At 36.9% G+C, this 23535-nt stretch overlaps 1 protein-coding gene across 1 annotated transcript in view; it reads left to right on the forward strand.

The window, feature by feature from the left end:
• The window catches only part of tbc1d32 (TBC1 domain family, member 32), a 72861-nt gene that overhangs the window by 30548 nt on the left and 18778 nt on the right, over positions 1 to 23535 (forward strand). Inside the window, exons 23-28 of the mRNA XM_041253098.1 lie at positions 110 to 198; positions 6131 to 6253; positions 10704 to 10812; positions 11744 to 11837; positions 12748 to 12873; positions 18747 to 18830. Of these exons, the coding sequence (XP_041109032.1) occupies positions 110 to 198; positions 6131 to 6253; positions 10704 to 10812; positions 11744 to 11837; positions 12748 to 12873; positions 18747 to 18830 (625 nt within the window). The remainder of the gene's footprint in view (positions 1 to 109; positions 199 to 6130; positions 6254 to 10703; positions 10813 to 11743; positions 11838 to 12747; positions 12874 to 18746; positions 18831 to 23535) is intronic.

The raw sequence follows: 23535 nt of genomic DNA on the forward strand, positions 1-23535 counted from the left end.
TTACAAGTTTTTTGTTGAAAATAATGAAGAATGGTTTCTGTATTTGAACCACCTCAGTTTTTATGTTTAACAGTATTGTTTTTTTGTTTTTTGTTTTTTTCCCCAAAAGGATATCATTGACAGACTGATAATAATTGATTCCGATGCCAAAATACACTCACTGTTTAACTTTGAACAGTCACACACCTTTGGTCTCAGGTAAGATAGCCGTTATTTATCCATTGTTTCAGTCAGGCTTCGGCCCTGGTTATAGTTCTGAAACTGCACTTGTCAGAGTGGTAAATGATGTGCTGTTATCTTCAGATATGGGCTCACCCTCCGTTCTTATACCTCTAGATCTAAGTGCAGCATTCATAACTATTGATCATCTTGAGACTATAGTAGGATATTCAGGTTGTCCTCACTTATCTTTCAAAAAGATTTCAATTTGTTAAAAGTTACACATGGTGTCCCACGGGGTTCTGTCCAATTTTGTAGAGTTACAATTCAAGATTATTATTTAAATATAGTTTAGTGCCCTGGAAGAGGCAACACTCTTGCTGTTGAGCTTAAAAAAGCAGTAGCAGCACACTTAGAAAACACTGTATAAGACCAGGGTAACGCTGATAGTGCCAAAGGATATTTGTCATTTGTAAAACACCTAAAGAAAATGTAGATTATTGCCTTTCAGCAAGACTATTTGAAAGTTCTTCTGAGGTTGTCTGAATTTCCAGAAACAGGGTTTGCTTGTACACCAGCTACAGCCCTGAGTAGAAAGATGCATTTCAGAGCTCACCCATCTTAGGACCAGTGTGTTCCTGCTAAGGCACAGTTTCTGGCTTCTCACGTGGCTGCTCACATCCACAAGTGCGCTTGACTCAGAGCCAGACTTCACTGCTGGGGCCGGTTGTGCTAACAAGATCAAAAAACGGGATCGGATCTGGCACCACCGAGCTGGATCATGCAAACGTGTTTTACTAAGCTGATCTGAATCTGGCTTCGTAATCTTGATCTGATCCTGGAGCTGCATGCACCATAACTAGGGAAACTATCAGAAGCGAAAAATCAGAATCGGAAGCGCAAATATTGACGCGTAGTTTAAAGACCCGAGCTGTCAAATTTGTATAAGCCTGAAATCACAGGAATGTTACAAAGAAATGTCAAACTAATGGACAAAGATCCATTGCAGTCATTAAACAATGTAAATCCAGGTTACTGTATCCTAAACACTTTATTTTATATTAACAACAAGAAAACTTTTTAATTTTTGAACTTGCCATAACTCTGTGTTATTTACTAATACCTTTACCCTGAGGTTTCTAACGGTCTATGTGCAGTTTAACTTTTTCTGTTAAACTGAAATAGTAAAGTTAAAATGGTAAAGCTAAATGACATTTGTGGGCTTTTTTTTGTTTGTTTTACACAATTATTATAGCAAATTAATCATGGATATTGCTTATTTAAAATTGTTTTGGGTATTTAAATACGTCGCACAGACTCTCGCATCTCTCTTAGGAGGCTGTGTTGTCCAGTGGTTAAAGAAACAGGCTTGTAACCAGGAGGTACCTGGTTCAAATCCCAGCTCAACTGACTCATTGTCACTTAACCTCCTTGTGCTCCGTCTTTTCACACACCCTAGTCTCGAATCTTGTAAACCGGTTTGTGATGGTGGTCCATTGTGAAAGGCTCTATATAAAAATAAGGATTATTTTATTATTTTTTTATTATTTGTATTTAATTACTGAAAGTTTATCAGTTTTCCAAAAACTATAGGCCATGTTTTACTAAACATTTTTAAACTTAATAAATAAACAATTACCATAACAAACATTATCGTAATATGATGCCTAGATCACAGTAACACAATATATTCCTAATAAAGTTGAGCTCTTACCTGGAGTGCAATAGAGGCTGACCGCTATTGTATAGCAGTATAGCTGTGACGTTTATAAGAGGAGGTCAGTCAAGAGTCTGAAAGCTTGCGGTTTTAACATTCAAAATGACTAAGGGTATTGAGAGTAACAAATTAAAACTTAAGTAGAACAGTGGTTTTGTATTTCTACCTAGCAACGTGACCTGAATGCCATAGATCCTGAAAAAAAAAAATCAGGTTGTTGACAGTTAAGTTTGTGTGAGCCATAACCATGGCTGTAGTAATCCCATTGTGGCACTGGTAAAGTAGTTTAATATTAGACACACTGGCGCATACGTTGCACCAGTGTATTATTCCCTCCGCCCTTTTAAGGGCCCCACAAAAAGACCTAGAAAATCGACTTGTACAACGTTTATTATGGTATATACAACTATCAAATCTTTCTTATTATTCACAATCTGAGTCAGTGTCGCCAACAGTTAAAATGTCTACATTACTTAGCCAGGATGTGTAATTTGGCCATTGTTTCCTTTTACCTGAGGAAAGCCAGTGCTTAACACAAGGCTGTGGATCAAACACTTCAAGAGCCTGTGCACTAATTTCAAGATCTTCAACAGTTGCCGCATTAAGTGAGTTGCATAGATCTGATTTAATTCTGTTTTGTGCAGAAATTCCACGTTCACATTGGGCAGCTAATATTGGCAGCACAAGCACGGTTTCCACTAAATGTAAAGTATTTTAAAAAAATCTGTGAAAGGGTTATTCTTGTTAGTATGACCTCCCATAAACCAATGTAGGATTTATCCATAAACTTACCTTTTGACTAGTGTTTTAAGCATTCTCCATTCTGGGTGAACTGCATCAACATTGCATCCATTCCTTGCTAAAAGGTCAGAAGTTTACTATACCGATTCAGTAAGAATTCTAACTATTCATCACAAGTCCACAGGATCATCAGGCCATGTATCATGGCAGAAAATTGAAAAATGCTGGATAATTTGGGGTCCTCCTGAAGCCCTCTCTTCAGTCGAAAGCTTAATCATGTTGCCAAACCTGTAAACCCCTAACAGTTTTTCAATATTTAGGTCTTTAGTTCATTTTACAAAATTTCTTGGATCTGGGGCCCTTAAGTTGAACATTCTGTAATGCTGGTAAATCTATTGCTTGTGGCTGTGCACTCGCAGCTGCCTGACTGATCCTGCTGCTATGGACCTGGCTCTGTTTGGGAATCCACTTGCTACAAAAATGTCTCTAGTTTGTCATTTTTTGACACAATTCTCAATTGCTTCAAGAAAGAGTTGAAACATTATTTTGTAATGTAAGGCTAAGCTTTGACACCTCTGAGAAGAGGTCATGTAAAAAATGACAGAATCCTACAAAAGCAGGTTTTTCCATTTCCTGTACAACTTGCTTTGCTCTTCCTTTAATGTCTGTGTTTTTGGAAGTCGTGATGCACAGCAGTATATTGTCCTTGTCCAGTAGCAAGACTCTCTCATCATTTGACTGCAAAAAACAAAAGACAATGCATGATAAATGTGAGGCAGACAGTGCTGTCTTTACAGCCAAAGCTATCCTAATTCTACAGCCTGACTGTAGACCAATTGTTTTCAACTTACGCTTACTTTTTGGACTGAAATGATGTGTTTTGCCACACCAGCTGCAGAATATCATATACTTTCTCAATCATTGAAACTGATCTTTGAGTACTTTTAAATGTATGCTACTTTGGAATTTTTGTTTTATGCTGTTCTGCATTCCTGTCTGTAGGAAAGTGCCATATGACATTGGTGTTTTGTAACTGAACTGTATCCCGTTAAGACCTCCCACGCAGCATTTGACAGGCAGCACCAAATGTCAGTTTATCAGCCAAAGTGATTATTTGTTGTTAATGGAAATTAATTATATGCTGTGGTTACTTAGTAAAGCCTGGCCATGCAACATTTGAAAGGCTGCACAAAACGTGCTAATAAGCGGGTTTGAGTGATGATATTAAGACAGGTAATTTTTAAAAGAACCTGTGATGCATCACAACTGTTTTTTTTTTAAATCGTGATAATAAATGGGGTATGATATTAAACTAGGTGATATAAAATGTGTTCATCTGTATTTTGGAGTTGATATTGCAAGAAATTAAGGTTATATGGGGAATCATGACAGCCCTTGATACAGCCCTACTAAGGACTAATATGTTTGTATTCTCTATTAATTTAATTATATTCATTGAAAAAGGCAAGAGAGAACCAGGTCGATATTATTTGTTATTGTTTTGGTTTAATATAGCAAGCTAATGATCCTACTGAAGTAGTCTACAATATTTTTTTCATTAAAAAGTTGCCGTTGTTCTTTGTTGAAATTAATGCTCAGCTTCCATATTTTGTGTACTACTCATTTAATCAAACTATGTAGCGTAAGAAGTTGCTTGGATCATTCATGATGTTTTTCAAATCAAGTAAGCTTATTTGTGTATAAAAAACTACAATAGAGTTGCAGCCAGTGTCATCTTACTTAAAGGCACTCAAGCTGAAATCGTAAAGTATTTAAAGTAGGCTACAAATGTGGCAGTGGACCCTCTAGTAATAATAACGTTAAAACATTACAGATAGTATTTGAAAATTGTCAGTAAACACTTAAAAAAACTTAAAAACACAGAAAAATAGATTTAATGTAGGCCTATTTAAAACAAAATCTAAATGTAACATATTTAAAGATATATTTATATGTTGCAGGTCTGTGACTGCATCCATTAAATCATAATATTTACTTTTTTTGCTGTCTGACCGGCTTTATTGTTATGATCTTTAGTTTTTTTGTAATCCTGTTTTATTTTTTTTTTTTTTTTTCACAACACTGTTTCACGCTGTGGTTTAGTCCCGTATTTCTCAATTCCTGTAAAATCTTTTGGTAGATTTTATTGTTTTGGACAGCACCGAGCCAGTACCAGATATCTTGCGAGGCCAGAGTTTCACGGTTCCAGCTCAGCTCGGCTCGACAAGTGTGAAACTAGCCTTACCGTGATGGCTCGGATCGGCTCAGCTCCAGTGTGCAAGTGTGAAAAGGCTATCAAGGAGATGGCTGCGTTTTCACCCCACAGCTCTGTGTCAAGGGAGAGCCACGCACCAGGAAATAGAGAAGCTCTGGGCAGCAGTTTCCCACCATGTCCTTGCAGAGTTGCTGTTTGAACGTTCGACACAGTAACATTCCTCGGTACCTTCAGAGTTGCCATCAACAATGGTATCCCCTTTAAGTACTGTGCGTGTTGAAATTATATTCCATTATCAAAAGGCAAAATCAAAACAAAAAAAAAACACTGTAATAAAACTACAGAGTAAAGTACTGCTTGATGCAGTGTCTTTGACATTCTCTTATCCCTTATTACGTTATTGAGGTGCCCAGATTCCTAACAGTATTACTGTGAACTTTAGCCGTCTCTGCTGCTGACTGTCTTTCTCCATGGCTGCCTGCGTCTGTCTCCATAATAGGCAGCTTTTCTTTCGTTCTGTCTCTCACTTGGTATGTGATTTATCACCAGGGTATGCCACTGCTCCCGCCAGAGCTTTGGCGGGGCTATATCCTGAAAAGTCTATAGGAATAGGAGAGCGTCACTCTTATGGAATCAACCATCCCCCCCAAAACCTGCCCCCCCAAGCAATCAAAGAGGTCTTAGTGAACCCACCCGTGCTCAACCTCCTGTGTCATCACCATGATTGGCAGGCTAGTCAAACGGTTTCCGATTTTGATTTTTGATTTTTTTTATTTTGTGATGTTCTTTAAACATATTTTGGGCCGATTCGCTTTCTTAATCAAACACTAATTTCAGCTTATTAATTTCCACTGCGTTAGTTTCTAGTAGTGTGTCACTAATTTAAACGGTCTGGTATTCAGTTAAGGCTTAACAACTATTAATTAAGGTTTAAAGGGAGGGAGAGAGATGGAAAATAAAAAAAATGAAAACTAGAAGCCCTATATATAATTATTTATCCCTTATGTTAAGCAATTTACTTGTGTCTGAAAGGGTCTAATGGAGTACTGTACTCTGCCAGAGCTGTGTTAGAGTCACCACATTTTATTAATTATTATTGGTTTATTTAGCAGACGCCTTTATCCAGGGCAATTTACAGAGAACTGGGGACCTCCTGGTTACAAGCCCTTTTCTTTTAATCACCGGACCATACAGCCTATTAATTTGGAAGAAACAAGATCTGCTGTTAATGAAATTAGTTTGGGGGTGATTTTCGTAGCTTGTTAAAGTTGTTTGTTTACCTGTGTTTTGTTTTTTAGATTACTAAATGTTATATGCTGTAATTTGGATACGCTCTTGCTTTTGGAATCCCAGTACAAAGTATCTCAAATACTACTAAACACACAAAAGGAGAATATCGCAGAAACATCTGGAAATCAGGGGTAAGTATTTGACACTGTAAATGTTTTAATTTGTGGTGCATCGAGTCAGATTGTATTGGATTATGAATGCTGCTATAGATACTGCATGTATAAGTGGAAACATATCCAAACAGACATTTGTGTTTAAATAATTGATAAGATGGGAACTTGTGCTCCTGTGCTTGCCCTTAGGGGATGCACATTTTTCTGTTCATTAGAGCAGGGGTTCTCAAACTGGGGGTTGCAGGGATGTCTGAAGGTGGTTAGAAAGGATTTGGCAGCTAATGTTTTTAAATATATATATTTGTATTTTTTTTTTTTTTTGGTATGTTTTTTTTACATAACCAGAAGTTACTTAGTTACAGATATACCACAGTTTTTGGAGGTTAAGCACTAAACTGTGATGGGTGAACGATGAGTCTCTTTAAAATCTGGGTGTGGTAATTATGTGGTCCTTTCTTTGATATTTCTCACCAATTTTTATTCTGGTAACTATAAAAGAGAGGAGTCAATCAGTGAAGCAAAGAAGAGTTAATCTCGTTTGAAAACGTAATAAACTAAGTGACCATTTTACAAAGACAAGATTTTTTTGTGGACGAGTTTCAGTATTAGCAAAGTACATTGTGTAATATTGTTTTTTGAAAAAGCCTGGAAGTGATGTTTCAAAAGTGAAAAGTCAGCAATAAGGGAAAATATATTGAGCAGGTGTTTACATATGCTGGATCCGTGACTAACCCACAACCGCAGTGTGTTTGTGGTGAAATATTTGCTCATCAAAGTTTAAAGCCTTCAAAAATGCGCTGTCATTTAGAAACCAAGCATCCTTCCCTGAAGGACAAAGCAGTTGATTTTTTAAAAGGAAGTTAGTGAATCTGAAAAAAACAACAGGTTGTCATTTTTCAAGCAAGCAGTGTGAATAGTAAAGCTCTCTATGTGTCCTACATGGTGGCTTTTAAGGATAGCAGAAAGCGGTAAACTCCACACCATTGCTGAATCACTTATAGCACAACCATTATGCTGGGGCCTGATTCCGCAAGTAAATTAAAAGTTATACCCCTTTCAATTGATTTGGTTGCACAACACATTCATAAAATGGCTGCTGACTTTTGTGAACAGCTTTACATGAAAGTGAGAAACAGTAACTTTTTAGGTATCCAACTTGAGTCTACTGATGTGTCAGGGGCTGCACAGCTCTTAGCTTTTGTAAGATACATTTGCGACAGATACATGTAGGAGGATATATTGTTTTGTCTTCCACTTTCCGGTCAAGCTATTGAGGAAAGCATGGCTCTAAATGGCATACTCTGTACCGTCCTTTTTGATTCCCTTTTTCTTCACATTTAATTTACAGTCCTTTTACTGGTTCTTTAAATGTCTGTCTTTGTTAGCATTCTTTTTTTCTCCAGCTGTCACTTGACAGCTGGAGTATTCCCCCAAACAGATGTTTACTTTAAATATGACTGGGGAAAGCATTCATGACACGTTTTCTGAGGCAGTTAAAGATGCTTTGCTGGACTGTGATCGGTGTATTGGTGTATGTACTGATGGTGCCAGAGATATGACAGGAAAGCACAGTAGTATGGTGACTTGAATTCAGTGTTGCACACAATGCTACTTGGACATTGTTCAATACATTGTGAAGCTTTAGCTGCTAAACATATGCCTGCTGATTGCCACCTTCACAAGATGATTGAAGCTCTAAAAGTGATGAACTTAATCAAAGGTCAACCAACTATTGCACGTTTTCAATGGTTTGCGAAGAAATGGGCTCTGAACATCAGCAATTACAGCTTTCCAGTGGGAAGGTTTTGATACGTTTGTTGGAGCTGAGATAAAGCATTATTTTCCTCAAGTTACAGCAACAGGTAGCCTTTGGATAAGAAACCCATTTGAAGAAGATGCTGTTAAAAATGCAGCCTTGCCCCCAGCAGTACAGGACAAGCTTGTGGATTTATCATGCAATAATACCATGAAGCTCGCTTTTCCAACACAATTACTTTATGATTTTTTACTCTGTGCATGGAATACTTATATGTGAAGCCATGAAAGTGCTTGTGCCTTTTGCATCAACATACCTTTGAGTCAGCATTTTTTAATCTTGCTGCAAATACTGTAACCGTCTCAATGCTTAAGATGATCTGCTAATACGTATTACCAGCATATAGAGCCTCATATGGAAGTACTTTATTCAGAATAGTAAGCTCACCCATCACACTGAAAATGTAGGATATATAATTTAGTTTTTCTTTTTTGAAGTAGAGAATGTGTAGATTACTAAATTAGTCTTTGACTGCCAATGCACATTTTTAATGTGTGTGATTTTAAATGTTTTGAGATCATAAATTTGTTTAAAAATGTTGCTCTGTGTGTTTAAATTTTAGTTACACTGAAATTGGGGGTTGCGAGTTGTTCACCCTTAGAAAAAAAGGTTCCCAGACTGAAAAAGATTGAGAACCCCTGCATTAGAGAATTAAATGTTTTTCACATTGGTGTAATATTACCTTTTGCATAATTTAAGTGAAACAGAAACCACCTGCTGTTTTATTAAACAGTTCTTGCTACTTCTTACTAAGAATACAAATGAAAGTAATACACGTACTCTTCTGTCTTGTCCCACTTAGCATACTGGAATTAATTTACTGTGGCACCGTTTCCCGCCTGCATGCTGAACATGCTTTCACTTATTAAAATACACTTTATAGTTCTTCTTCTGCTACAGACAACAATAATACAACAACAGATGAAACCCGTCAGTTTCGACAGAGTAGTCGTCTTTTTTTTTTTTTTTTTTTTTTTTTTTTTAACAATTATTTTATTAACTAAAAAAAAAAAAAAAATTAAATTATTTTTTAAAATCAGTATTTAATCATAAAATGAAGTCCATATAGCGAGGATGTAGTATATCAACACTGGGCTGACGGTTTGGACAGTGTACTGTAGCTTGTAATTCCAGTCTGTAACTTCGTTCAAAAAATCATAGCCTTCAATATAAAAGTATATATTTTGGCTGTCATAGTGTCCATTTTAACCTTCGTTTCAGTGGAACAGACACAGTCATGTGACATATACCAGTGCGCTGAATAGATAGATAGATAGGCAATCCTCGCGGGATTTGGTTGCAAGCAATGTGTACGTTTACGTCACCCCGGAAATCACTCAGGCATTAGCAATGAAAAGCATTGATTCTTCTAAACGTGTTTTGCCAGAATGATCTGTGAGCGGACTCTCGATTGAGAAACCGCTGTTTGATTAAATCACAGAACGTTATCTTGTTATAGAGTGAAAAATCGGATTGCCCGTCCGGCAAGCAGCCATAAAAAAACACGTTGTCCGACAGATTTTTTTGGTTGTCCCGGAACGTCAGGCTAGCAATTTTGCAAGCCCTGAACTGACTCCATTGTGATTTAGCAGTTGGTTCAGACAATTTAACAACAAATGCTGGATTGTAAATAAATATAAAACTATAATGAGGGATCAACAAATAGGATCCATAATCCATAAATAGGCAAACAGGGTTGTTATGCTTGGTTGTTTTTTGAATAATAATAATAATAATAATAATAATAATAATAATAATAATAATAATAATAATATCATCAGTAATACAATAAAACCAAGATTACTTTTCGCTTGATTAACTTTGTTTGGACAAAATATGCCATTTTCATAACAAAAGCCTTACCAATCGATTACACTATGTAACACAATTTTTGTTCCTGGGTAGTAAGTGTTATTTCCTAATTGCTTATGCCTCAAAAGTATAGAAAATGGCTATTATTCCCCACAAACTTTGCTTTTGTGACCAGGACAGTGATATTTTGAAATGTACCTATTTCCAATGAGAAAACGGGCGAATTTGTGTCTTTTCGTTCACATAAAGTCAGAAAAAAACAACATATGAATCCAAATTAACATGTATTTACTAAAGTAATACAAAGATGACTACAGAAGATTTAGAAGTGAGTAGTTTTTTGAGATTTACAATTGTACTGTATTTGTGGGGAATAATAGCCATTTTCTATACTTTTGAGGCATAAGCAATTAGGAAATAACACTTACTACCCAGGAACAAAAAAAAACATTTTTTTGTTACACAGTGTTATATGAAGTACCACTGCAGCAAGACTACTGCTCTGCACATCAGCGTATTTCTATGTACGTTTTATATATAAACAGTTTGATTCTGCAGTCATAAGGAACTGATTGGGAAAGGGACATCAAGAAACTGATTTCAATTTTTTTTGCTATTGTGCCAGTTAACTTACAATTAAAGAGTTCAATTTTGCATCCTGGCACCACTCCCATTTCTTTTTTTTTTTTTTCCTTTTATGTAGGTTATATTCCACTGAATTGTGGGCAATCACTACTTCCTCTTTAAAAATATTTAAGTATCATGTATAAATGAACAGCAGAGCCTTATTCAGCTACAGATACAGTGTATTTGTACTAATCAAGTACAAAATAATTGCAGGGATTTTATCATTGATGGTCTGTCTGTGGAGAGGAATCATATTCTTGTGAGAGTAAATCTGGTGGGAGGACCATCTGAGCGTTTTTTGCCTCCAAGAGCTTTACAAAAGGTGAGAGTGTAATTTTTTAAAGGGGAAGTAATTGGAGATTTATGAGATTAATTATACATGTACAACATATGCATTTGCAATTTCTAATACAATATCTGAAATGTGTGATAGCGTGTGATATCTGCGTGTTGTACCTGCTCTGCTGGAGGTCCCCAGCATGTTGTACAGCTGCGCTCTCACGTTGCACACAGAACAGTGCTGCTGTGCAATAGAAACAAAAGTCAGCAGCAAAAGTCTCGAAACACTGGACCTATCTGTGCAGGACTTGTTTACATTTCTAGCTTGCCCATACAAATCCAAACACATGACATCTTTGCTTATTGCTGTAGCAGAGACTGGTTAGTTGATTATCTGTCAATCTTTAATAAAGGCAATTTATTGTATTCACTAGACAATTCTCGATCTTTTATTTTGCCATCTAACTTGCATGAATCAAAAAATATTGAAATACTGAAAACAGGCCCTTATGCAATTGTGTAGTGCAATTTCTTGTCACCTTGGTATAATTGTGTGAGGCTTCAAAAGAAGTTTTTATAGAAACCTATTTATTCAAGGCAGGTGATTTCCGTTCCACATGTTGTAATTTGGTTATCGTGTTTTGCCGGGTTCCTAAGTACTAACCTCATCTGCATCTACTCATCATTAAAGAGATAAAAAGGAAATTGCTGCCAGAAAATCTTTTTTTTTTTTTTTTTTACATTTCAAAACAAATATTACACATTTGTCAATTGTAGTTTATTATTAGAGGAGAGTGTTATATTAGGTTGTAGTATTGGATGTCATTTTGATGGGTGAGCAATACAATTGACAGCAGTAGCTAAGAGGCCTAGTAAAGTCAATAATGCATAAGCTTAGTAATATAGTGAAAAATTAAAAAATGTGCTGTATATTCACCTGTGTTGTCATTTTCTAATTGTGTTTTTCCTTCTAGGGCATTGACCCATATCCATGGCCAATGTTTTCATCATACCCATTGCCAAAGAGTTACGTTATAGAGGTGCCAAAGAAGTCTGCTTCTAAACAAGGTATATATAAAAAAACAGCATACACACTATGGGGGTGACTTATAGGGGGTTGTTTTCAAAGGAGATCCGCTTGAGGATCGTATTATTTAGACCTTTTTTTTTTTTTTTGCACCCCTTTTTTCCACCAAGTCAGTATTTTCTAAAGCTGCGGAAAACATGGTGGGACTTTATCTGCTAGTTTGGTTCGTTATTCTGATGGTTTCTTTTGGCAGAGTATGTAATGATCTAAGAATCTGTCTATTCACCACTTTCATCTTTAGAAAATAATGTAAACTTCCACTAGTTAGCTTTTCGCCTGCTTCAGCACGGTCAGTACGACTATCCACCAGTAAAAAACAGAGTGACAGCAAGTCAAAGTCTCTCTAGCATTCAAAGTGGATCCTATGTTAGAAGCAGAGGTGTGTGCGTGGCGTGCGTGCGTGCGTACGTGCGTGGGTGCGTGCTATGATCCCAAGCTGAAATACAATCCCACTGCAATGCACACAATTCTCTTTACCTCAAGCTGATCTAAAGAAAATCCGACCATCCCTTCGTCACAGTGAGACTAATTTGAATTATTCTCCAGGGTAGCCCCAAATGTGTCAAACTATAGGCTACTTTGGAAAATTACAAAATAAAAAAAAAAAAAAACGGGTAATGTGACGATGCTGAAGTTGACTTCTTATTCGCTAATATGCACAAATGTATCTAAAATGGAATAAGTAACTGGGGATAAATCGCCTCGGCTGCTTATTTCAAAGTTAATACAAATACAGGAACCCCTCTCTGTCATCCATATTTATTTATCCCGGTCTAAGACCAAGCCTAATATCAGGTCAGTGAGTTCATGGTGTACACTTTATAGAATGCCCCCTACTGTTAGTGAACATATGAATGTAAACAAACATTTGTTGTGCTTGGTTTGTTTTAGACAGTGAGATAAGTAAATTCCTGGCATCTTCAAAGAATTCGGAGAAACAGATTGGTTGGTTAGAGCACTGCAAGAAACAATTCTGTAAAACAATGACGACCAAACCAGATGCCATTAGAGGGAATGGTGAGTAGCTCTTTTGAAAGGTCAAATGGGGTTACATGAACTCGAATAAAATGTAGTTGGTATTTGATCTAAGGCAGCGATTGGTTAGTTGAAGTATGCCCAATTGAAAAGGCATTATCTGATTAATATACAGTCAGCACAGGTGTAAGTTCCTTTGAAAAACTGCCTAGTATTCCTTTCTGTGTCAAATGGGGACTAGCGCACACATCTCTCCTGTTTCATTATCCTTTAGTTACATTTATTGTTGGAATGAGTCACTACAGTTAACCATTTAACAGGTATCAGTAGTAAGATTTTTATAAAAAGTTAAATATATTGGTTTTACTGCACCTGATATATATATATATTTATACACACAGCAGATGCCGCATATTAACAACCTCTCTATTCCTAGCAAAAAGTTGTAATTTACCGAAAGTTGTCAATAAGCAAAAAGCCTGTTTTCAAGTGCATTTATATGGAACAACGATATATACTGTAGTTTTACAAATAAGGCAGTGAAACACATGTTTTAAGTGTTAGTGTGAGAACATGAGAAACACAAAATACCCAAAAATAGAACTGTTTACTTAACATGTGTAATGATGTAAATCCATCTCAATCCCTATTGCATTGTACCAGACGATAACCACCACAGGTGGATCGTCCTCTAAATCTGACTAATATTATTCTCTGAAATAACGTCTGAATATTGCAAAAATGAAAAGTGAAGCCTTTTGAAGCATTTTGTTCAGTAAGATTCGCTCACCGATGCCAAGTCGAGTGAATCGCTTCATGCTCAGTGCAAGGTACTGTAGACCCGCATAACCCAGTGTCTCAAGTGAAAGGCATCACTAAAATTTAACAGAATACAGAACTATATACAATACTTTAAATGATTATATAAAATTGACAACTGTACTGTACATGTTATATCATTACCTTGTATTGTTGATACACAATATTAAGCAATTATACATTTTCTAGATAGACTGAGAATGTAGCCTATAATTTAAATATGCGGCACCTTTTTCTCATTTATTATGGCTGAGGAACAAAATATTCTGAAGTGAATGGTTTTGTTCTATTCATAAATAATGTTGCAAAAACTATTTTAAAGTGCACCACAATAAGATACTCCCACATTTAAAAAATAATAATTAAAAAAAAAAATTTGAAAATGCACATTTGATGTATTCAATTTAACTGACTGAAACATCACATGTACAATTAGTATTATATAAACAACAAATTTAGAACTTAACGTTCAGTGCCAATACAGCAATAGGGTACGAGCAAATTAAAATGCAAGTATGATCCGCTAGTGTGGAATGTGCACAAAAAGTACGATTAGGCCTATCGATATAGATTATGAATATGTATTTTAAATGTTTGCCCGAGTCATGCCTAATGTAGCCTAATCAAAATGCTTTTATCATTAATAGGCCTATGTATTACTGGATTTTTTTTTGCCGGTGCTTTCTATATCCTCAATATTTTTAATGACGATGTACAAGGGGTCTGAGTTTGTCTTTACACTTTAAATTGTGAATTTCCATCTGCACTTGTAGGGGCTTAATTTGGGTTAGTCCTCATTGTCTGGCTAACTTGTTCCACTAGTTCATATTAGCTAAACCACTTACTGTTTGGTACGCTGAAATCAGCACTAACTTGTACAGATCTAGGATTTGCTAGACCGCTTTTTAGTCCACTTGATGCAGACTAAGTCACTGGTATGCTGCTATCGACCCCATAAGTCCAACATTAAAAATAAATAAATAAATACCCACAATAAAACTGACCCTACACGAACATTGGTTTGACCCACCATAGTCTGCCTTGCACTATTTACAACAGCTAATGATAGCAGCGGTGTGTCTGCAAAAGAAGATGCTGGACAGTTTGGATACTACAAAAAATTAAGAATTAAATATAGACTAGGTAATTGTTAGTTTAGTTTGTTTTATTCCCTATTAATTAAATTGTATTCAGACTTATTTGTGTATTTTCTTTTAAATAAGGACGTTAGTAGGTTCATGTTGCTGCAGTGCCATGAACGGGTTTAAGTTCAACAACTCTAAATAAAATCTTACTGCTATTAAGCACTGGTAATAATATGAAGGAGTGGTATTGTAAAATAAGTCACGTTTTTACTTTAGAAATGTGCATTTTTAAAAAACTTGTTGTTCTTTATTAAAATTAATTTTCAGCTTTCATACTGAAGCTTGTTGTGTACTACTCATTTAAGCAAACCAAGTAGGTATTTGCTTAATACGTTTTTCAAGTCAAGCTTATTTGTTTATAAATAATGACAATAGTTTAATCTTACTTTTAAAGGCACGCACCTGAATTGTAAGGTAATTAAACTGTTTGCTTTTACTCTCCCCGCCATTATGTGCACTGTCAGCCCTGGTTAAAGAGATAAATAATATACCCAATTCAAAGCTAGTGTAAAACTTGCCTGAATATTAAAGTAAAAAATATAAATATTTAAAAACTAGCAAGAAATTAGTTGTTGCACTAGCGGCAGTTAAATTATTGTTTTGCCCTCTAACTCAATGGACCATATTTAGAAGCAAGCACCCACAGACAGGGCACACAATAAAGAGCATTACAAATTAAAAACTGAACAACAAATGAACACTAACAGTCCCCCGTAGGACACAGCTGCTGTACCCTTGAGTAAGGCAGTGTATTTTGCCCATGCTGCTCTAGTAAAAATAACCCAACATATATATATTATATATATATATATATATATATATATATATATATATATATATATATATATATATATATATATATATATATATACAGTGGATCTCAAAAGTATTCACCCTCCTTGGACTTTTACAACATGGAATCAAAATTGATTTAATTGGGAGTTTTTGCCACTGATCAACACAAAAAAAGTCCATAATGTCTAAGTGAAAAATAAAATCTACAAATTGTTCAAAATTAATTACAAATAGAAAATAGAAAATAATTGATTGCATAGGTATTCACCCCCTTTGCTATGACACACCTAAATAAGCTCTGGTGCAACCAATTGTCTTTAGAAGTCACATAATTAGTTGAATGGAGTCCACCTGTGTGCATTTAAGGTGTTTCACATGATTTCAGGTTAAATACATCTGTCTATGGGAGGTCCAACAGTTGGTTAGTACATTTCCTAACAAAAACTATATCATGAAGACGAAGGAACATTCAGAGCAAATCCGGAATAAGGTTCTTCAAAAGCACCAATCAGGGGTAGGATATAAGAACATTTCCAAGGCATTGAATATCCCCCAGAGCACAGTAAAGTCCATTATTAAGAAATGGAGAGAATATGGCACAACTGTGAATCTGTCTAGAACAGGCTGTCCTCAGAAACTGAGTATCCGGGCAAGGTCACTAGTCAAGAGAGGCCACCAAGAGGCCTATGGCAACTCTAAAGGAGTTACAGTCTTCCACGGCTGAGCTGGGAGACACTGTGCATATGGCAACAATAGCCCGGGTGCTTCACAAAGCTGGCCTTTATGGGAGAGTGGCAAAAAGAAAGCCATTGTTGAAAAAAAAACACATCAAACCTCAGCTAGAGTTTGCCAGAAGGCATGTGGGAGACTCTGAGACCAAGTCGAAGGAGAAGATTCTTCCAGCAGGACAATGACCCCAAACATACAGCCAAAGCCACACTGGAGTGGCTTAAAAAGGTCAATGTCCTGGAGTGTCCCAGTCAAAGCCTGGACCTCAATCCAATTAAGAGTATGTGGAAACGGAGCTTGAGCAATTTTGCAAAGAAGAATGGGCAAAAATTGCAGTGTCCAGATGTGCAAAGCTGGTAGAGACTTATCCAAACAGACTCATGGCTGTAATTGCTGCCAAAGGTGCCTCTACCAAATTTTGACTCAGGGGGGTGAATATTTATGCAATCAATTATTTTCTGTTTTGTATTTGTAATTAATTTAGAACAATTTGTAGATTTTATTTTTCACTTCGACATGGACTTTTTTTGAGTTGATCAGTGGCGAAAACTCCTAATTAAATCCATTTTGATTAAATGTTGTAACACAATAAAATGTTTAAAAGTCCAAGGGGGGTGAATGCTTTTGAGAGCCACTGTGTGTGTATACTGTATGACTAACTAATATTGTAAGATTTCATAAAATGAAGACATTCGATTTTTTTGGGTTGAACTAGCTAACCTAGCTATTATTATTATTATTATTATTTATTATTATTATTATTATTATTATTGTTATTATTATTATTATGACCCAGAAATCAGCCAGCAGGTTGTATGGGCATTGCTTTAAACCTACAACACCTCATTTTAGTTTGTATCTATTATTTTTTTGGTCAACACAATTAGCCATGTCCACCGGTCGTATGTTACACAGCTTGACAATGGTTTGTTTTCAGAGGCTACCAGTTGCTATGCGGAAGTCAGTTGACTCCGCGCAAACCTATCGGATTGTAGGATTGAATACTTGGTAAAGTTTTTTTTTTTTTAGATTGTTTCAAACATAAACATGTATTGCTAGTATTTAGTCATTAGGAAAATTATGTTTCTTGTTTAATTTATTTCACATTTACCAATATATTGTCAGATTGTTTACCCATGTTTTTTTAAGTTGGATAATAAAACACATCCATTTACAACCAACCATTTCATTGCTTGCAAAAAAAGGAACATATTATCCCTCTGTACTTTTGTTGTATCATTTGTAGTTTTTTAGATATTCAGGGATATAGAAAAAAAAAAACTTACTAAACTATGTGAAATGTTGGTGAAAGACAGCATTCTACTGTAAAACAACATTAGCTAAGCAGTGTGTGCTAGAAAGCCTTGTCAGAACATGGGTCAAGTGAGTGTGGTGGTATTTATTTATTTATTTATTTATTTATTTATTTTTAATTTCCAGTCTTTTTCAGCTTTGACAGCTCTTAATGTCATATACATTTTTATAAATATATAATTGTGTTCAGTTTGTTGATCAGCTGGAATGAACTGCTGCTCTATTGATTAAAGAAAGATTGAACAATAACTCTAACTCTCTTGTCATCAACTATTATTATCACTGCATTGGTACTGTATGCATTGTACAGTCATCAAAAGGTTTGATTCTTTTGTACAGCTTGAATAAATTATTGTTAGATGGTATTTGAACGAGTCACCGTTTTAGCATTTACATTTGATATATTTGCTGTGAAAATGGGTCTTACATTTTCAAAAGACTGGTCTTAAAAAGACTTAAAAAGGTCTTACATTTGCTCAGCTTATAGCTGCAGGAACCATGGTCCATCTGGCAAAATGACAAGTTGTAAGTGAAATAATTTCTGAATTTCTTTTTCTACAAAGTCAAGTTCAAATTTGCTTCTGAAAGTGGTTGAAAATGGCTGAGAATGCATCTGGGAGGATGTACAACCCCAAAAATTTTGGGGGGGGGGCTGTTGGTTTTGCCCCCAGGAGTTTCAATCAAAATGGACATTGGCCAAGTTCAAACATGCGTTTGAGTCTTATAAAAGATTAATGTTTCTGTCACAAGAGATCCTGCAGTGTGCCATGTTTCATTTACACATATTTCACTGGTCATCAAGAACTACTGACTTCACTTCAAACATGCAAATTGTAAATGATTTATTTTAATTTATTTTTTTTATAATGGATAGCTACTCATGATATGATCTTTCAAGGGTTTTTTGGTAGTTGTAAGGATAGCTAAGGAGCAATGCTGTTTAATTAAATGTATTGAAATGCAAAACATCCTTGTATCATGCCTTCTTTGGTTATGAATGGCCAAATAATATTGTTGATTACTATTATGTGTTCTGTGTTTCTGGGTGCATTTATCACTGCAAGCTTTCTTTGTGCTCATATAGTCTTTTTGTGTTCCATTTCCTCATTTCAGTTCTGGCTGATTTACTTGAAAAACTTGTTATGCATCGCTGTGTCAGTACATCTGAGTGCTTCTTCGCTGCAACAGATTACAAAGGTTAGTGTGGAAATCGAATCAAATGATGCTAGCTACATTACCTTAATTGTTTTTTTTTGTTTTTTTTTTAATAATTGTTGTAGGAATTTACTAGTTGGGTAGCCAGCTGGTTTGCAAAGCAGAGAACAATAATAGCTCACCTAAATATCTGTGTCCCAAGGTGATTTGAATACTTTAATCTAACTGCTCCAACTGTTAAGCTTGTAAAATAAAGATTAAATTAGAATAGCACATAATGTGTTTTAGACCTTCTTAAGCTCTGTGGCAAGCCTTTTGCATAGAATCTGCATCAAAAACAGCCATTGTGAGTCAGGAAAATAAGGACTACACAATTTGGTTACAATTAATAAGGCTCTGAGGTCCAGAGGGCGTCAAAGCACCAAGGGCGCCTACACTAGAGCACAGAGGGCGCCGATGGTATTGGGGGTCTGAGGCTCTGAGGCCTGAGGGTGCGAAGCACTGGGGGGCGTTAACCAGTGGAGTGCTGAGGCATCAAAGCGCTGAGCACCAAGGACGTCTAAACACTGGAGCGCTCAGGCATTTGAGCGATTGAGCTAGCAGCTGCACCACAGAGATAAGACGGACACAAACAAAGGAGATATCTGCTTCCGCATCTAGCACTCAAACAATATCACAGACATTTGCAGAGCTTTTTGAGATGTTATAGTAATAAAATAGTTTGGTGATAAAACGAGTGATCAGGAGAGGATTTATCCTGTCTATTTATCTATATGTGAAAAATACAGTGAACAAGGGGTGGGGCTTGGCTGGAGATGCAGTACTGAGTGTCCTTTTGGGATTCAATGCCTTTTAAACCTGTTTTACTCTGAAAAAATATATATTTTAAACAGCGCGTGTAAAATAAACAGAATGTGTGAAAATATATTGGACCTAATGCGCCTGACAAGCGCTGAATTAATGGACTGCAAAGGGTTAAGCAGGAGATCACTCATAATCTGGAGCAGAGCAGTTTCAGTACTGTGATGCGGCAGGAAGCCAGACTGTATACAAGCAGATTGTTATAAGTGAGATGTTTCATCAGCTGACTGTCTACAGTCCTTTCGAGAGTTTTTTGGAGAGAAAAGGGAGATTGGAGATGAGATGAAAATTAGATAAGTCAGCCGGGTCAAGAGAGGTTTTTTTGAGTACCAGCGTAACTCGGGCAAGCTTAAGGGCAGCAGAACCGAGCCAGAGTCCAGGTACAGGTTGAGAGCGTGCATAATGGAAGGAGCAAGATCAGAAGCACAGAGACGGACAAGGTTAGTCGGCCAGGGGTCCAGGGGGCACATGGCAGTAGTTGATTTCAACAGTAAGCCGGAGACATCTGCAATGGAGAGAGGAGAGGGCAGGAGGGGCAACCAGAGGATTGAAAAGGTAGTCAAGTAGTAAACTGGGTTTGTGGTGGGAGAGCGAAGAATAGATGTTGTCAGTTTAGTTCAGAAAGAAAGAGGAGAAATCATGACAGGTAAGAGAGGAGGATGAACTGGAGCTGGATCTGTAGGTGGCTGGATGTAGGATTTGGTCAATGGTCTTAAAGGGAACATTGGATTTACCATGTCCCATAGTTATGATTTCAGAGAAGTTTTTCACTCTGGCAGTAGCGAGCGCACGTCTGTAGCTACCGATTTGGTTGGTCTAGATCTGTCTGTGAATTTTTAATCTAGACGACCTCCACTTGCACTCAAGCTTGCGGCAGGCAGACTTAAGCAATCGAAGTTCGAAGGGAGTACCATGAACAGGTACAATCTTTTTTGACGGTTCTGGTTGTAAGCGGGTCAACAGTGTCCATGATATGAGTAAGGGTAATGTTGTAGAGGGTCACCGCATCGTCAACTGAGGACGTGAGAGTACCAGTTAGAGGGGATGAAGAGACACATTCTGAGAGTTTTAGAGGATTCAGCAGATTCTTGGGACAGAAGGAGATAGCAGTAGCAGAGGAAGGAGCAGGGAGATTAGTATTAGCAGTGATTAAGAAATGGTCAGAAAGAGAGAGATATCTGAGGTAGAGAGAATTGAGGGATCAAGACCCTTGGTCATGAGCAGATCCAGGGTGTGAGTGAGGACTTTGATAGATTGAGAGAGTGAAAGACAGTCCAGAAGCATGTTGAAGTCGGTCACTAGGGGGGAGGAAGGTAAGTCAACACGAATGTTGAATAGGATTTTGTCAGTAGAAGTGCAGATGAGGGAGAGGAATTCTGAAAACTCTGCAATAAAAGCAGAGTTATTCTTAGGTGGATGGTAGATAACAGCAAGGGTGAGGGACATGGGAGAGGGGAACTTGATGGTGAGATGCTCAAATGAAGAAAAGGCAGGCAAAGAAAGTACTGAGGAAGCGAGCACAGAATTAGTAATAACAGCAGTGCCACCGCCTCGGCCAGTGAGGCGAGGTTTGTCAAAGAGGGAATAGCCCTTTGGGGTGGCTACAATGAGTGCGTGTTGTTTACAGAGTGCCAGGTTTCAGCTAGATGGAGAAGATCAAAATTGGTATCGGTTATAAGTTTGAGAAGCAGAGATTTGTTAGTCAAAGAACAACAATTGAAAAAGGAGATTTTCAAATTTGTAGCAGGCAGCGTAGGGGAAGAAGGAGTTAGTAATGGTATGTGCAGCAGGTACTTACCAGTGTTCATTCTAGGAGAGCAGAAAGAGTGAGCATGCTTTGTCCAGGGGATCCAAACGTTAGGTGTCAAAGTAGGAATAAGGCCTCTAGTAGCAATTGGGAGGGATTTGGAAAAGGTCCTCGCTCAGACTGCCCTTGGACAAGTGGCCCTTCAACTGGCTGGCACTTAATGGCTGCCGTTCTAAGACACTTTACCAATTTATGCTGTCCTGCAGGTCTAGATCAAAATTCACTTCAATCTACCACAGCTGTGAACGCTTTAGAAAATTAATTACTTCAACCAGCTGATGTAGTTACCTCAGCAAACAAGCATTCAAAAGTTACTTACCAATTGCTATTTTCTTCCTTCCGACTGAACAGCAACAGGTCAGTAAGCAGGTCAGTAGTTTGAATCGGTAATCACTATTTTGTTTCATCAGGCTGCAAACAGCAACACAATCCACATACAAGGAGGTCACTAATGGTAGAGTAATAAGAACAATCAGTTCTCTTAAGAGCTCTAGGAATTGAAAAGGGCTTACTGTTTTATTAAAGGCTTGCTGACACAAATACAAGATAAAAAAAAAAAGATAAATGCCACTTCCAACTGCACTTTAGATAAACCAGAGATTTATAAAGCATCCTTCAGCAAACAAAATGGCTTCACCCTGTCTAAATCTTAACAGTACAATGCAGGCAGGTTTGACTGACTGCTGTCAGATCAATTAATAGATTTATATGATGTGCTTTAACGTGATTTTGCCATTCATTCTATGCAAACCTGGAAAGGTTATCTAGATAATACCTAAATTCGTGGGACAAATTGCTTTCTTCAGTGTGCATGACTCTGGTTTCCATGGTGGTCATCACCCCCCTTCAATGTCCTTGGGGACATATTAACCACAAGTTAGCTAGTTAGTCATTTTTATTCAGTTATTATTTATACAGGTTTTCTGATATTTTTAAGGCCATACTGATAGTTTGTATGTACATTCATGTAAGGGAATGGACCCCCCCCCCCCCCCCCCCCCCCCCTCCAAACTCTTGCTTTCTGTATTTTAGATGGACAGCTATTACATATGTACCAATTTTTCTGTGCTTTCTCCCAGTACTTGCCTAGGCACTTACTGGTCTGGATTCCCAGGACACACACTACAGGGATAGATGAGGATTTCATATTTTTAGAAGAATGTCTAGATGGAGAAGATGGATTGTGAAACAAACCGAAAGCTGAATCTGTCTTTTTGTTGTTTTAGTCTTTTAGCAAATGAACCACCTAGAGAGGAGCTGTCATAGTCCATTCAGTTCACTTCACTTAACCCTTCCGCTACGGCGCCGCTAGAAATCATTCATATATGAACGATGATGTAGTGGTGAAGTTAGACGCCCATTTTAAACTGTTTTAAACAACCATTGGCTGCTTACCAAATGACTGAGGTCTCCAAAGGCTCCAACAATTAATCAGGGATGGTTTTATATACTTCAAAACTAAAGTAAAGTTAGACAGAAAGCGGGGGGGGGGGGGGGGGGGGGGGGGTGTGTTCTGTCTGGAGATTCGGCTTACTAGAAATCATACTAAATCATCCAAAATAAACCCAAAAATAAATTAACAAAATATTAACTGTAGTGAAATATTCATAGAATAAATATCACAGATGACTCCAATCAAAATTCATTTCACTAAAGCCCCAGGCCAGTGGAGGTACCTTGTATTATGAGTTGCAGCATTTCAGTATCTTAGGTTTCGGTTCCAATTACAGTGTATCCATTTTAAAGTACATCATTACCGGAGAGCAAACTAAATTGCTTTACATAACCAAGGATGCTTACCGACCCAAAAGAAAAAATTTTTTTTTACAGATGTTGATGAATTGACAGATCTATCTGATGATGAACTTCTTCACATTACACACCCATCAAACAATTTGGTGTAAAATTCTTTCTTATCCTACTTCCTGAGGCTACCACTGTTACTTTTACAGTTTTTGGGTAGGAGATTACTAAATTACGCTCTTCTAAAGAATTTTTTTTTTTTCAAGTACATTTTTAAACATTTTTACATTCAAACTAAGTAATCGTAGGGTATATGTCATCATAAAGTGAAAACAT

This window comes from Polyodon spathula, chromosome 6 (genome assembly GCF_017654505.1).
Source record: "Polyodon spathula isolate WHYD16114869_AA chromosome 6, ASM1765450v1, whole genome shotgun sequence".
Taxonomy (NCBI): Eukaryota; Metazoa; Chordata; class Actinopteri; order Acipenseriformes; family Polyodontidae; genus Polyodon; species Polyodon spathula.